A 16,564-nucleotide genomic window follows, 5' to 3' on the forward strand; every position below is an offset into this window, starting at 1 on the left:
ATGCTCACCGTATGATTTTGGAAAAAACTGAAAATTAAATTAAATGTGCACTCGGTGTGTGGGGGCATTAGACCCCGTGATCGACGGTTATGGGCGTTGGACCCTGTGTGAATCGTGTTCTAAAGGATCGGGCTCGACCCGCATAACAAACAAGTGCCCAAATGTAACAAGTAAGCATAAATAAACAAACAATGGGGTTTTGTTATTACCGAATTTACGTGAGTTAACCGATTATTAAACGAGGTATCTTAGCATGCAAATCCTACCCTAAAACAAACAAACGGGGTGATGGAGAGGACGTGTAGCATTCGGCATTATTTTAAAGGACCTGACAGACATGATGTCTGTAGTCAAGTCTCGAATGTGTGGGTTATTTTTAGATTATTCTGTATCGTGACAATATGGCTTTTACAGATTAAGAGTATTTTCACCTAAAACCCAAAATCTAACACTCTATTTGACTATTGCTCATATTTGATTTAAGCCGAGTTTGAGATTAATCTGTTTTTCCATGTTTTAACCCGTTCTAAATACAAACTTATACTAGAGTGACGGCATGACAAGAACCGATAGCCATCCCCCTTGAATCGAAAAATATGTGTGTGTATGAAAAATCAAGATTACGCAGCACGTATCTCAATGCTTTTGAAATTGTGAATTTAAAAAGGGAGTGACTAACAGTTCTTGAACTGTCGACGCGATTACAAATTATTAATCGGTTCGTATAATTTATTTAAAAGAGTCAAGTGATTTAATTTAGCCAAATTCAACGTCCCGATTATCCCGTATGTAGAATTTTAGGTTAATTAGAAATTTGCCGAATGCTTTAGTCTACGAATTTCGAGTCATCGAGATAGCCATTAGTTGACCGCTCAATAAACTTTAATTTCCGACATTATCACATTGTATACATATAATTATGAAAAATGAAATATTTAAATGGGGCACATACATTGTCGGTGGGTAATCCAAGTAGGAAAGGGTCGGATATTTTTAGAAAATGTCCAGGAGACTGAATTGAACGATTTTAAAAGAGCAGGGACTGATTTGAAAATTCGGATGAAGTTTCGGAGACCGATTTGAAAATTCTGAAAAAATTAGGGACTGATTTGAAAATTATAAAAAAATTGGGGACTGTGTGAAAATTACTGAAAATGTCCTAGGACTTATTTGAAATGAATTTGAAAATCTGGACTGATCTGAAAACAAAAAATGGCCCCAGGACTAAACTGAAACAACTTGGAAAGTTCCTTGGGATTCTTGAAAAATTCTGGGAATTCCAGGACTGATTGGAAAATAGTAAAATGACTGGGACTTGATTGAAAATAATTTTTGAAATTCGGGGCAGATCTGAAAAGGGTGAAAAATGGTCCCGGGACTAAACTGAAACAATTTGAAAGTTCTTTGGGATGTTTAGAAAAATTCTGGAAAATCCAAGGACTGATTTGAAAATAGTAAAGTGACCGGGACTTGATTGAAAATAATTTTAGAGTTCAGGGTAGATCTAAAAAAAATAAAATACGTCTTCTGGACTGAAATGTGACAAAATAGAAAGTTCGTAAAATCGAGTTCGGACAAATCCGATCACCCACACGATCCAAGAACACTCATTTCACATTATATCCATCAAGCAAACATTAATATTCAGGAAAGGAGCCCTAATCATGCCACTAAGTCGAGAATTTACCTAGTTCGAAAAGTTGAGGGGTGATTCTATAAATAAAAAAAATCGCCAAATGAATCGGGTCGGATCGGATCGGATCGGACTGCCCACCCGAAGGAGGAACCGTCCGGAAGAGCGCTGGGCCGGACTGGGCGCGTTGGGCCGAGTGATTTGGGCTGGACCTGCGAAGAAAGTGAACTGGGCTGAGGCTCGTTAGCCGGCGGGCGATCGGGGTCGCCGGGAATGGCGGCGATGAGGCTGCGGGCGGCGGTTCTCGCCCCTGGACGCCGCGATGAGGGCTGGAATGGACGCCGGTGACGGTTCTGGACACCGCCAACGCTTCGCCGTGGTCGATCTGGGCCTCACCGGAGTTTAAGCTGTTGGAATCGGGAGAGTTTTTCGATTTTCCGGCGACGGTTCCCGAATTCAACCGATTTCAAAATTCTCTAAAACGAGAGCAAATTTCCTGTTCTCTCTCACTGGGTTCTGTTCGTGTTGATCCGAATTGCTTTTCTGTCCATTTAATTGTAATTTCTTCCCCTTTTCAATTAAGATTTCGGCTGATTTGGGGGAAATCGTGGATATCCGCGATTTGGGGATCTCCGGGCCGGCGGGGATCGCGAGTAGCCGATGAGCGCTGCCCGGCCTTGCTCGGCCTACCCGAACACTTTTTTGTTTTTCTCTCTTTGGGTCGGCGGTTCACGGGCAACCGATGAGGGCTACCCGGCCCTGCCCGGAATTTATATATATATATATATATATTTATTTTTTTTTTTTAAGAAAAGGTAATAAATTAGAAAAATGACGATTTTACTCCCCCGGAGCCGATGGACCGAAATTGGATGCTGACAATGAGTTTGAGTTATCAATGGAGATTTTCAGGCGTCATTAGATCCTAATATGGTTTAGGACCTAAAAAGAAGCATCTCAATATTTATCGATTTTACAAAAGAAATAATGTTAAGGACAGAAATCAGCCCGCGCTACTTTCCTAGTTTTATGTGGGATAATTGGATGCGCTTCCTTTCCTATTATTTTTCGTTAGATGCATCAGTCATTTTGTTTTCTTTTTTCTTGGTAAAAAAATCATATTGTTTATTTATCTCTTATTTATAAATAGAAACGATGGATTAATATCATTTTCAATGTCTCTATCACGTTCGACCCCGTGAAGATGTGGTCTTCCTAGTAGTATCACTCTCTTACTAGCCAGTACGGATATAGGTTTTGTATCTACATAGCAGATATTTTCCTTTGCCATGAGTTACGAATAATACAGATAATTAAAATTTTTTAAAAAACAATTATTTCGTACTTCGTGTATTCTGTTATAATTACAATTAGGCCATATATAGACCTATCTTGACATTTACTATTACATGTAGTTTAGTTTATACATAACATCATAAACAGTAAAAGTCTTGCTGATCACGCGGGCTATTGTCTAATAAATTCAACACGAGATATGCCTTGTAGATCGCACGGGCCACGGGCTATAGTCTAATATATTCAATATGAGATATGCCAGCCTAACTTCAAGAGACTCGAGGCCGTCGATATGCCTAATTAGAATGGACTTTCGGAGACTTTTTCTCTATCCTAATTTAAAGTGGCTCACACGTTCATCTTCCTCACACATTCCATGAATCGCATCAATCTCGACCCCTTTATCGTTCAAATGCTCAGCAACATCCTATTTCATCGCTTCATTCCGACAAGATTAATATATATTTTTTTTATAACTCATTCAAATTTCATTAATAGAGATGATCTTACAAGACGAGGATTACAAGAGGTTTACAAAAGGATTAGAAACAACCCTTACAATCACAAACAAGGAGAAGCACAATGAGACACTTACAAAAGAGATACAAGACAACCCCTGTATAACCAGGCAATAAAATCTGAAGGCCTCATCTTGGTTAATATTAGGAAATGGCACTGCCCACATGAAGTCACAGTGGCAACGGCCTTGAAAAGTATTCTTTTCTTCGGGCATATCGTCATTGGCCTCATCTCGGTTGCGCACCCGGGGTCATGTTTGTCAGGGCAAACCTTTGCATCAAGATGAGAAGATGTGGAAGAAGAAAAACATTAATCTAGTTAGCCACACAATCAGTCTTCAGATGGAAACTTGAACCGTGTCTCTTGATTCCTCGAGCCCGAGCCATTCTTTTTGCTGATATTGTATATAATGCATATGCGTCCTGAAATGCCAAGATGAAGCAAACACTTGATTATGTTTCCGCACAAATCGCGGAGAGTTGTTTAATCGAAAGTAAAGAGAAAATACATGTTTGATATTATCCTAGTTAGAAGAAGTATGAAAAATGGAATTATTCTTTGATATATGGCTCGACAGTCCTTCCAGAATACTACCATTCCTTTATTTCCTCTCTCTCTTCTCTCATCTCTTACTGCTTCCCTTTCTCTCCATTGTGTGTTCTTTGATAGTCTTCTCTCTCTCTCTTTCGCAAATTCTTCCAAGTGATCTCAAAGAAACTGAGAGATGAGGGAAGAGGGAGAGGAAATAAAGGGAATGGCAGCATTCCGAAAGAAAGGTTGTCGAGCCCTATATCGGCGTTGGCAAGTTTTTCTTGACATTTTCTCACCAAATGGGCTTATGTGCTGGTGACATAAGAACAATCAAAATCTTTATATATGAGAATTAAGTACCTCTCTTTTGCAAATTAATATTTAGGTAAATGAATTCACAGACCATTTTTTGATTCATGTGTTCCTTTTTATTGATATGTCGAACATTGGACATTTAAAATTTGTCGTCGTTGAAGCAAGCCTTCGGTTTATTTAACAAGAGTCTTCCATATAAGTGTTTTTTTTTTCGTACTCTTAGCTTGTGGTCTACCTGATCTTTGTATTGAATATCTATATAGATTTCGTGTAATCATTCAAATAGTGAATTTAACTTTTCAAAAATATTACTTAATTACCCAACAAAAAGCTTTTTGAAAATGTTCGTAATTGATTTACATATTGGGTTCATGTAATTCTTTTTCTCACTTCACGTGTATAATAAGTAAAATTAGGTGTTCAGATTTAATCAATTCTCATGTACGTACCAACTAATAAAAGACCGACACTGAAGGGCCTCTTCCTCTCTCTCTCCCCCCGTCCCTCTTCTCTTGGGTATCGTTGCCTAGAAAAAGTCGGAAAATTTGAGTTGAGTAATTATGATCCTAATTCACCACATGATGTGAAGAAACACCAATCATAATAGAGCAAATCGATAAACGGATGTAAATAATGTAAGCATATGCTACGGTTCTTACCGATTGTTGTAATTTTGTCCACTCACCATATTAGATAGAATCATTTAAGATTTAATCGGAAATCTACCAGTCCATTTTTTTTTCTCCTTCTTTCAAGGGTCGAAATTTCTTTATTTTACCATGAAGGATCGCTGCTTATATATTGTTGCCGATTTTTTATAGGTCTTATTTCAAAACACTCTCTGCTACATTGATGTTATGTTCATCTTCTATCTCACAATTTACAGCTACATTGATATACAACATCTTTGATTTCATCCTAAGGAAACCTCGTTACATTGCTTGGTCAAGAAAGAGAACAAAGACCAATCCTCAACAAATGAACATATTCTGTAAACTGTCATCTGCATGTCGTAATAGGATAAACTCTCTCGATATGTTCAGATATTACACGAGATTCGGCTAAGCAGCAAATTGGTGATTTGGTGGTCTGCTCTCTATTCTTCAAATTTGGCATTCGACTTTCTTCATCTCCGGTAGGTCTTCAACTGCTAGCTGCCCAATACTTGTGCCCGCAATGTACCCGCCAGACCAAGCATTCTGTGGGACGAAGATATTACAACATTATATGCTCAGTGGTAAAAGAGGAACCTAGTTTTTCACTACTTGACCAACATAATCCAAAACGATGGCTGGTGAGATATGATCATTGTGCACCCACAGAGTACAAGCCCAAGGGAGCTGTGGTATGTATCAATCATGTAAATCACATCTATCAATAGCAACAGGATTCACGAATGGCCTTCAATAATCAACAGTTGTCAATCAATTTGACCTAGGCAAACTAACTGGATCAAGGATGGAACTGTTCTTTCCATCTGTATCCTAGAAACTTCGGGTTTGTCCACCACTAAATCAAGTCCATGACACACTACCATTCGGATCCCAAAGCCGAAGTATAGGCCAATCTTTAAAGAAAAGATGCTGGGGGCAGTAATTCCTGATCTGTGCTCATTGAACACCAGTAATTTTTATATTTAGACGATCATCTTATAGCTAGTTTGTACTAGGGTTCGGCTGAAATGTGCTTTAAGTACAGGAATTTGAACCCATATTTAAGGATTGACCATCTTTGAGGTCTATCATTGCAACTTAGAAAAATATATAACATTATTTACATACCTGAAAATTAAAACCACCAGTGAGCCCATCAACATTTAGCACCTGCAGACAAATAAAGCCTTGATTCAAAAACGGTCATGGTACTGCATAATCACAGCCCTTCCCTCCTATTCTATTTATATGGTAAATCGAACTAAAGAGGATGGAGGATACTCAGTAGAATCATCAAGAAACAGTACCTCTCCTGCAAAGAATAAATGGGGCCTTATCTTGCTCTCCATTGTATTCAACGAGATCTGCACAGAAGCAAAAGAATGGACAGTTATTCTATTTTCCAACGCAAGCAAGAGAGAGAAAGGGAGGGAGGGTAGGGAACCTCAGATAATGGGACACCCCCGGCAGTGACAAATTCATCCTTGAATTGACCCTAAAATTACAAAGGATATCCATCATTAAATTAAAGCAGGAAACAAGCAGGAAACAAGCGATAAACACATACATGTCCTAACTATGTTTCCATACTTTCCCTCTCACTTCAAACACGCACTGTTTCAACAGAGAAGCAATTGCAATTAAAGAGTTGTTTGAAATGGAAGCCCATAGGATATCTCCGCTCATACCCTGCAGGTTAAAACTAAGATTAGGGTACATGATGATGAAAAGGTAAAACAACCACGTGATCACTAAGCAAGGCCTTCCCACCTCACGATCCAATATATACTTCCAGAATCTCTTCACGATGCCGAATGATGGAGGAAAGGAGTTGAACAACTTTTGCTTCTGAGAGATTTATCAGAAGCAACAAATTTATCATTGTCAGTAGACAATGAGGCAAAAAAACATAGGAGAAATGTAGTGAGATACCGGATATTGATTCTTGTGTTGAATAAGGATAGCCTTCAAGCCTTCCAAATGTGTCTCTGGTAGAAAGTCTACGAAAAGAGTTCCTGAAAAAATAGCATTATATGGTCAAAATAAGTCAGCCAAGAAAGTAAATACGAGCTAAGGTCCATTTCTTTGATGAAGAAAGGGAAAAATATTTCTCGCCAAACCAAATATAGCTTTAGCTATAAATATTAATCTGTGACTAGCCCCACCTGCATAGCATGCACTGCATAAATGACGAGCTCCCCAGGCAGATAACCGAAGAATCACGGGCCCACTAAGTCCCCAATGTGTCACTAACATGGGTCCCTCCTGAAACATGAGTTTGAGTCATCAATGGAGATTATCGGGCATCATAAGAGTAGAGGAGGAAGAGTATACGTGTGTAAGCTGAGGTATATTCCTCTGCAAATTTTCTAGTTTCAGCCTCGCCCGCACTTTTGGAAAGGTGACCTGAGAGTTATATCAAGAACATATGTAATAAGTATGGATATCTTGTGTATGTACTATTTTAAATATATATCAGGTAATGAGAGCCTTAGATGCCAATACTACCTTCGAAGCACCAAAAGAGAAAAATATGCAACTTTTTTATCACAGTAATACACTTACCCAAGCATGTTAACTACAGGAAATACAAATTTACATAAAAATGTGCCATTTACTTTGCTAATAGGTGTACATGCTTAATGATATGCATTATACTGAAGATAGAAATTATGTTTACCGACAAGTAGCAAGGGGAAAAAAAAAGCATTCATTAAAAAGAAAAAAAAAAAGAGCAAGAAAATAAATACATATATGATAAGGGCTCACAATACCCCCGATAGTTCTGCTAGCCGTGAATCGTGAATTTTAAAAGTGAATAAGCTTGGGACTGGATCCACAATAGAGTGACCAAGCTGGGTTGCCAAATCATATCCCTGCAAGAAAGCGCTTTAGTTTAGAAATTACAAATGCATCCAACAAAAATGAGAGGCCGACTTGAGGCACACGCACATTACTTAAAATGAGTGAGCCAAGATATATCCCGACCTGTTTACTGCTCCCACTGGCAATAAGTACATAATCAGCTTCTACATTCTCCACATAATCAATACTACGCTTCTCAATCTTGAGGAGAAACTTCCCACGGTTAGTTGGGGAAGCAGTCGTCAAGACTTTCCCAGTCTGTATAGAAACTGAACGAGAAGTATTAAAGCCTCAGACATATTGAGGAATGCGTATTAATATGGCAGCGACCGTTGAAATATCATATACTAGTTCTCATACCTTTTCACATTAAGTCGGATTTTCTTATAAAACTTGTATATCAACATACTAAGATAGGATATCTAAAACAGATAAGAAGGGATCTCTCGTAATAACTAAAATGATTCAGCGAAAATATAGTTTCCACAAAATCTCCATATCTAGTTAATATTAAAGAATAAAGTCATTTTTTTCAAGGAACAGTTGTTTTCCTACAAGGGGGACGAGGAACAATGCAAATTACAAAGAAAACAGCGTTTACAGTTAAATATTCATAACGGCTGCTTAAACATTATCAAATTGTTTTTCACTTAATTTGTGCTGCGATGTGTAAATTTTAGTAATAGAAATCTACCCCATTGATTAGTGTGAGGAGGAGTTGTATAAATTGATAAAAATATTACAACATAATATAATCAAGTCACAATTAATTCAAATTACCATCATAACAATACTAATTAGGGTGAAAGTGAATCACTTTACAACTCTACCACTATTTATTAGGTGGTCGTCAAGTTTATGTATATATATAAATATATAAGTTCTATTTAAATTTACAAAATTAAGAACTATTATTGATAAAAATAATAAATTAAATTATAATTAAGTCACAATTAATTGAAATTATCATAGCCATACTAATAGGGTGAAAGTGAATTATTTTACAATTCTGCCCCTATTTAGCAAGTGGGAGTCGAGTTTATATAGATTATTATCAATTATCATAGCCACGCTATTAGTCACAAAAGCCATTTACCTCCTCTCTGCTTGGCTTCGGACATAAGACAGTCAATTATCGATGACGAACTATCACTGAAAGGGAACACCCGTCCGTCGCTCTCAGTCTGTTGGAAAACAAGCCATAAGCTCTTTGTGTATGTAAGTTGAAAACAAGAATTATCGTCGCAGCAAAATATCACAACCTTCAGTTTTACACCATGATCAGAAAACCAGGCCATGGTGTCCAATGGGCCGTGTGTGCTGAAAAATGATCCTCTCAGTTCTCTGTGGCCCCTGGGGTAATGCTCTGCCAAAATCTACATATTACACAACATATTGCACAACCCTGCTTAATTCTGTAAAGACAAAATTGCAGCTTCTTCAAGTACAAAAACGATGCATTGAAGAGGCAAATGAGAAAGAATATTTATGACATTTATGCAGAGGCAGAGGAAAGACTACCAAAAGCAGGTCAAGAGTTCAGTCTCAATTTAAATATGCAGTGAAACTTTGGCATAGAGTTCGTTGTCTAAACTCTAGTTTCCCATCAGACTTGAATTTTATTGATGCATCTCACGTTATCAGCTTGGCCATAACATCCATTAGCAGGAACACTCATGGTGGCTCTTCATTGACGACCACAAAATCATGAGCACTAATCAGCTTCAGGACTTCTCTTGCAGGACATGCAGAACAAAATCTTCGAAATGAAATGAAAGGAGACGTGCACATAATCTATTTGAAGATAACATTTTCTTTACATGCCAAAGACAAGCCAATATCAGCACAAAATTACTCCTAGCACTTTCATATGATCAACGGAATGCAGCTTAGGCAAAAATTTTATCAAATTCGTTATCACTGATATGTTTCAGGCATCAACCTTGTACAAGCACAACCTAATTCATTCTTATGTCAGTGACCTACAAAGCCATGACCTAGCAGTCCACCATCCACAGCCAAAAAATACCATAAAAGCTAGAATCAGGCTTTGAGCTTCAGACAAATTGAACCCAGAAGCAGCCATCAGCTAAGCATGCTATACTAAAATCTTCAAACTAGATTCAGATTCCACTCACGCTCACTCACCATGTTGTCAGAACAGTGCCCGTTAGTGACATTGCACCGGCCACCTCCAGAAATTTTAACCTGCCAAAGCAAAATGCATTAACTTAAGATGCTTACTGTTCGTTTGAATGGGAAGAAGAAGCAGGGTGATCTGATTAACCTTCGACAAGGGCTTCCCTTTCTCAATGACCAGCACATTGAGGTGGGGCGCCACCGTCTTCGCTCTAATTGCGCCGTAGACCCCGGCGGCTCCGGCCCCCACCACCACCAATAGCTCTTCACTCGACTGCCCCGTTCCCACCCCAGCAAAGAAACAGAAACAGAGCGCCAGCCTAATCAATCGATAGAAGTAACCGAGAACAAAGGGCAGACGCAGAGCATGAGCATCCAAATGACGAAGAGTCGGTCAGGAGATGAAGTGTTCACCTTCTGCTGCTGAAATGAGGATTGGACCACGAGGGCTGTGGCTGTAGGAGTGAACTTCCCCTTCTGAGTCTTGGAGTTTGGGGGAAGGAAGCCGCACCGCTTGCCGGTGACGGCTGAAGATTCGAAGAAGACAGAGCCCGCGCTGAGGATTCCTCTCGGTGAAGCGATCCTCATGCTCGTCTAGTCGGTCGGTCGTGTCGGATGACTAGCGCGGACGGTGAGAGCTGGGAGGCAACGGTTCCGATATCAACCAACTTATCATATAAGTACGACACCGGAATCGCCTTTGGGCTGTTAAAAAGAGTTCCGGACAATTTCAGTTTTCCAATTTTTTTTTCCACCAAAATAATCCTTTCGAGTTTATTCCCGTTAAATAAAAGGGAAAATGACACCGTACATCACAGTTTGAAGACAAGTATCACAGCGCATCATATTTCGAAAAATTAACATGGTGCATCAATAAAATTTTGAAAATTTTCACCGTGTATCATATCATTATTCTTCCATCCAAAATGGGATTGAATGGTGAAGTTACAACATTTTCAGGGATATTATTGCACAAAATAAAACTTGAGAGATTTAAATGAAATAAAATGAAAAATGTAAAAAAGAAAAAAGAAAAAGAAACCGAAAAGACTGATCGGGGTCGCCAGCCTAGTCTCCGGGGTCTCCGGCCGGCTCAGACCAGGCCGGCAACCCCAATCGAGGGGTCGACTCCCGGCGGGGTGCCGGGTGGTCGGCGGACACCCCCGATCAGCCACTTTGTTTTCTTCGTTTTTTTTTTTACATTTTACATTTTATTTCGTTTAGATCCCTCAAGTTTTATTCTGTGCAATAATATCCCTAAAAATATTGTAACATCACCATTCAATTCCATTTTGGATGGAAGAGTAACGATATGATGCACGGTGAAAATTTTTAAAATTTTCTTGATACACCATATTAATTTTTTGAAATATGATGCACTGTGATACTTGTCTTCAAATTGTGATATGTCTTGGAATTTTCCCTAAATAAAATGGTTCTCCATCAAATAAAATGGTCCTTTTGAATTGCTGATGCGATAAGTAATTTCATTAAATTAACTCCTAAAATGTTTAAAATTAGATATAAAATTAACTTCATTTTCTAAGCAAATTTATTTTTTAAAAAAAAAGACGAGGGAAAGCTCATGGAAAGCCTTCAGCTAGTGACCAACCCCCTATCGAAGTCATCAGAGATGCCCCCTTTCAATAAGGGGCAAACCTATGATGAGAGCCCTCCGACCACCCTAACCCAAAGGAGGGTCGTCAGAGGCAACATATCCTCCGACAACCTCAACCTCCCCAAAGGTGGCCAATTGGCCCCGCCCAGTCTGCTTTTCCTCCGTGCATTTAAGAAGTTTCTTAATTTTAGGGGTTTACACGTCGTATATCCCATTATTTTATCATTTTCTGAAATATATTTCATACTTTAAAAATTACTTAAAAATATCTATAGTTTACATCTTATTTCAAATATATATCGGCATTAATTTGTCCGTCAATGAAACGTAAGTATCCCCAAACATATCTTGTGGTTTTAATTTTCTCTCAAATCTATTTCATGATTTTAATTTTTGTCTCAAATCTATCACCGGTAAAGACACAGTGACAAGGATAAGTCCACTTATGTTCTACGTTAGCAGCACCATTAATGGCATGTTTGGTTCTCTTGAAATCATATTTCATTCCCTACGTATTCCGTACGGAATACTCATTCCGACGTTTGGGAACATGGGAATGCATAACAGTTTTCAGGCTTTCATAAGGAATTGGTGTGCCTCCCTTCTACGTGCGGAATAGGTACGCTCCATCCGGAAAAGGTCATGAAAACCCGAAAATAGCCTCAACTTTCTTGACTTAGTAATATCTCATGTCATCCACTTTACTCTCCTGCTTCCCCCGAACCCAGCAAAGCAACAGCAAACCCTGAAGCAGAGCAAACCTGAAGCACACCTACTCGAACCCTCCTCTGATTTCGATTCCTCCCTCGACATAGTGGAATTGGGTTGAGGTGTTGATCGGAAAATCACTGCCACTCTACTACTAGAGCAATCAGCAACAGCAAACCCGAAGCTCGCAGATCAGAACGGAACCAAAGCAGCTGGGGTTGAACTCTCCTTCTGATCGAAAAATCTCCCCGGAATCCCCCGCCACTCTACAGTCGGAAATTGCTTGTCTTTGGTAAGTTAACTTGTTTCTACCTTCCTCATCAGAAATATGCCATGTTATGTGCTCTTCATGGACTGTCGTCTGTCTGTCCTCTGCTCTTCCCCTTCCATTGTCGCCGTTCGATCTGTAAAGCTTCTCTGTTTGCGTTACTATTTTCAATTCCACCCATTCTTGGTCCATTAATTGATTGATCGTTGGTTAATTTCACCCATTCAGAGTGATTTGTGGTTTGGGAGTATCTGTAAAACCGTTTCTGGGATTTAATGACGTTGGTGGGTTACGTTGAAGCATCTGTAAATTTTAAAAATAAAAACAATTATGTGAGTGATATGTGGTTTCTGCCTTCAGTAAGGAGGGCAATCAATAATCGAGATCAATGTGCTTTCTGAGCTAAGAAGTGAAGTGTACAACTCAGGCACACTAAGCATGTCTCTAATTGTAGGTTAAGAAAACAGGAAGGTGAATTGTATGTTAAATTTGGGCAATGGTCATGTACTCGAAGTAAGATATACATATGATCTTGATCGTGAAAGTGTCAACGTAAACGAAGGCTTCATTTTGGAACCACACATGTTTATATTCTCTTCTCATTTGTTGAATCTAATAATCTAATCCCATATGCCTGGAGATATATATTGATTTTATGTTTACTTCCTTACACTCTTATATTCTTCTATCATAAAGCTACTTTACTAGTTGAAATGACTATATACCTCTCTTTCATTCACTACTTCCTTATGTTGATTATAAGACTACCATAATATAGTTTGAATCCATTTTACAATTATGGCTCGCTTGAGTTTGCAGAGTAAGAGTAAGAAGAGGAAAATCGTTGCTCTAACTGTGTGTATTCAAATTTGTATTATATTAAGGAGTTTGATGGGGTTATAATTAGAATTAGTTGCTCTATAGGCCCTAAGCCGAGCATTAAGTTGTATGAGTTAAGCTATTATGCTAAGAGGCATCATATTAGGAGGCTTGTGTATGCGGATGACGTGACTTGCATTGCACAACTTAAGATTGATAGAAATGCATTTTTAAATTGTATCATATGCTTCAAGATATTGGGGGGTTGAAAAGTACAAGGAATATGCATGTTGATGAGCAAGTGGCAATGTTCTTGTATGTTTTGGCTCATGATTTCAAAAATCGAGTCATTAAACATCAGTTTGGTAGATCGAGTGAAACTGTAAGCCGATATTTTCACAATGTTCTCAAAGCAACTTTACGCATATAAGCTCATTTGTATAAGAAGCCCCAACCAATAGTTGCTACCTCCCTAGACCAACTTTGGAAGTGGTTTAAGGTACCAAACTAATGCCAAATTTTGTCAAATTAGGGAGCTAATATGGTTCTAATATTATATTTTGGTTCATGTAAAATTGTATATGTGCTATAGACAGGACTTATATCAAAATCAGAGTACTCGAGGTTGATAGACCTAGATACAAAATTTGTAAATGTGACATATCAACCAATATATTAGGAGTTTGTACTCTAGATATGCAATTCACATATGTTCTTCTTGGATAGAAGGGTTCTGCAGCTGATGGGAGAGTATTACGAGATGCTCTTTCTAGAAAACATGGACTTAGGGTGCTTGCTGGTGAGTATAACAATTTTTTGACATTGATATTATTAAAAGGTAAGCTTGATAACATACAAAGTAATATTGATTTTTTTGCCCATCTTTCTTAATATAGATTGTTATTATCTCGTTGATACTGGTTACACAAATTGTGAGGAATTTTTGGCATTCTTTAGATGTCAAAGGTATCACCTCAATGAGTGGCGTCAATGACATCAACCGAGAAATGAGGAGGAGCTATTCAATTTGAGACATGCATCTGCTTGTAATGTTATTGAGAGATGTTTCGGCTTGCTTAAGATTCGATAAGTTATTCTTAGGAGTCCGTCATTTTATCCCGTTAGGGTGCACAATAGAATTATAATTGCGTGTTGTATACTACATAATTTTATTAGGAGAGAGATGGCTTTTGATCCTATGGAAGACCAACTGAATGAAAGGGTTGGTGACAACCCTAATGAGAATGCATATCATATTTCTGATATTCAAACATCAAATGTTTGGAATAATTGGAGAAAACAGTTGGCAACTGAGATGTTTAATAAGTTGAACTCATCCCCTACGTAGTTATATGTTCTGATTGGGAGTTGTAATGTAAACTTTGAGAAGTTATTTTTTTATTTGTTTTCAGATTGTATTCTGATTGCTTTCTGAAGACGATGTCATGAATCTATTTCAATGCACATGCTTATGAATTTATGAAGGTCTTATTTCCCCTTTCATATGTACATATATATCTTTTTTTGCATATATTCACTTGATACAACTCCTTATTACTATTTAATCATTGTGTGACAGTTTATATCATGTATGTGCTCTTGGTATAAAAAAATGGAACGGAGTTATGCTTCTGTTAATTCCTAGGTGACCAAGAGTGGCAAAAGGAAATGGACTCTGGCTGAGGATGCAATACTTATATCTTGCATGATTGATCTAAGGAGTATGGGCACCTACAATACCGACACTAAGTTTAAGTCTTGCTACTTGGCAGAACTTGAGAAAATGCTTTTGGAAAAGCTCCCAAATTGCGATATGAATGCGAGACCTCGCATTGAATCTCGACCGAAGACACTGAAAAAGGAATGGGCTATCGTGTATGATATGATGCTAAATACATCAGGCTTTAGATGAGATTCAACAAGGAAGATGGTAACAATGAAAGACGATGTTTGGGAGGCTTATGTTGTGGTAATAAATACTTTATCTATTTATTGTTATATTTATCGTCATGTAAATTTATGATGTTACTAACACTCTATTGTTTTTGTTTTCAGACTCACAAAGAAGCCGCTCCATTTAGATTGAAAAAATTTCCCCATTTCGAATAATTATCTTTGATATATGCGAAGGATCGAGCTACTAGAAAGGATGCTCAAGCTGTTGAATATATTCTCAAAGAGCTGGAGATTGAAGATTTGACTGGAGCAGCCGAAGAAGCTGAAGTGAATCATTCAAATCAAAATGAATCTGCCAATGCGAATATCCCCACATCAAGAGACGTTTCTTGTGCTCATCTACCACCTAGAAAGGAATCGGGAAGTGGTTCTTCAGGAAGAAAGAGGAAAAAAATGAAGTTGACTTCTCAACAATTTCTGAAGCCGTGAATTCTATGGCAGCCGACATGAAAGATGCTTGTTTGATGCTCTCAAAGAGTGTTCACTTTGACATCGTCCAAGAGAAGTTCCTTGAACTTCCAGGAGCTCTTCGTAGTGTTGATGGCCTTACTTTAGCGAAGTGCGCATGGCTATTCGAAAGTTCGAAAACCATCCAAATGAAGTCTTGCTATTTTTTGGTACCGATCTTGAAGACCGCTTGGAAATGGTTCAGGATTTCCTTGCAAATCAGTAAATGAGGACTACAAGTTAAACTTCTTTGTGGAGTTTTTTTAGGCTTTTGCTGTTAAGGTAAAAATGAAATTGCTCTAATGCTGAAATAGTAGTTTGGTTCGTTTGTGCAATAATAATAGCCGTGAACGTGATTTGGTATTTATATTTTAGCAGCTATTTGTTGAGTGTTGTTTTGGTATTTATATTTTGGCAGCTATCTTTTGAGTGGTGCTATAATGGTGTAATGGAAGAAGCCATGAAGTTTGTTTAGTGCCACTGCACCTTTTTGTTGGTGAAAGAATGAAATACAATTTGCAGGGGATGTTTTGTTCAAAGTATGAAGCACCGCGATGTACCAGGTTGGTGGTGTTGCCAGAAGTATGATTAGTATAGCTATTATAACTTTTGAAATGTACACAAATATGCAGAAATGACTAAATGCTTTGTACACTTATAGCCCCTAACCATTAATTGTTACTGTTAAGTTGTATATTAGTTATGGTGTAAACATAGTTACAAGTTTGTATATAAGATTCTATGGTTAATTTTAGTGTCGTTGCGTTATTGAAAATATGTTTTAAGCAAAGTATTTA

General features: G+C 38.1%; 1 protein-coding gene and 1 long non-coding RNA gene across 7 annotated transcripts; one reads left to right on the plus strand and one right to left on the minus strand.

Annotated features, from left to right (window-relative positions):
* Nucleotides 1–5,118: 5,118 nt before the first annotated feature.
* On the minus strand, nucleotides 5,119–10,629 carry LOC116213529 (uncharacterized protein YtfP). Of its 3 annotated transcripts, XM_031548514.1 has the most exons (16): nucleotides 10,366–10,627; nucleotides 10,100–10,225; nucleotides 9,961–10,020; nucleotides 9,075–9,188; nucleotides 8,909–8,996; nucleotides 7,936–8,081; nucleotides 7,722–7,823; nucleotides 7,282–7,353; nucleotides 7,113–7,212; nucleotides 6,880–6,962; nucleotides 6,718–6,795; nucleotides 6,538–6,636; nucleotides 6,392–6,442; nucleotides 6,255–6,311; nucleotides 6,076–6,117; nucleotides 5,119–5,493 (listed from the first exon to the last, which is right to left on the minus strand). In XM_031548514.1, exons 1-16 carry the CDS (start codon nucleotides 10,537–10,539, stop codon nucleotides 5,398–5,400), a joined length of 1,488 nt encoding a protein of 495 aa, XP_031404374.1. In that variant the 5' UTR covers nucleotides 10,540–10,627; the 3' UTR covers nucleotides 5,119–5,397. The 3 variants fall into 3 exon arrangements, 2 of the variants coding, with proteins under 2 accessions (XP_031404374.1, XP_031404375.1); XM_031548515.1 differs by lacking the exon at nucleotides 9,961–10,020 and having other exon boundaries at nucleotides 9,075–9,178; nucleotides 10,057–10,225; nucleotides 10,366–10,628; XR_004158098.1 differs by lacking the exons at nucleotides 5,119–5,493; nucleotides 6,076–6,117 and having other exon boundaries at nucleotides 6,249–6,311; nucleotides 6,515–6,636; nucleotides 10,366–10,629.
* Nucleotides 10,630–12,258: 1,629 nt separating this feature from the next.
* Nucleotides 12,259–16,564, plus strand: LOC116214682. Of its 4 annotated transcripts, XR_004158306.1 has the most exons (4): nucleotides 12,262–12,569; nucleotides 15,137–15,333; nucleotides 15,420–16,049; nucleotides 16,186–16,564. It is a non-coding gene; the product is annotated as an uncharacterized LOC116214682 (long non-coding RNA). The 4 variants fall into 4 exon arrangements; XR_004158307.1 differs by having other exon boundaries at nucleotides 12,259–12,569; nucleotides 14,944–15,333; nucleotides 15,420–16,564; XR_004158308.1 differs by having other exon boundaries at nucleotides 12,259–12,569; nucleotides 15,010–15,333; nucleotides 15,420–16,564.

This window comes from Punica granatum, chromosome 7 (assembly GCF_007655135.1).
Source record: "Punica granatum isolate Tunisia-2019 chromosome 7, ASM765513v2, whole genome shotgun sequence".
NCBI classification, from domain to species: domain Eukaryota; kingdom Viridiplantae; phylum Streptophyta; class Magnoliopsida; order Myrtales; family Lythraceae; genus Punica; species Punica granatum.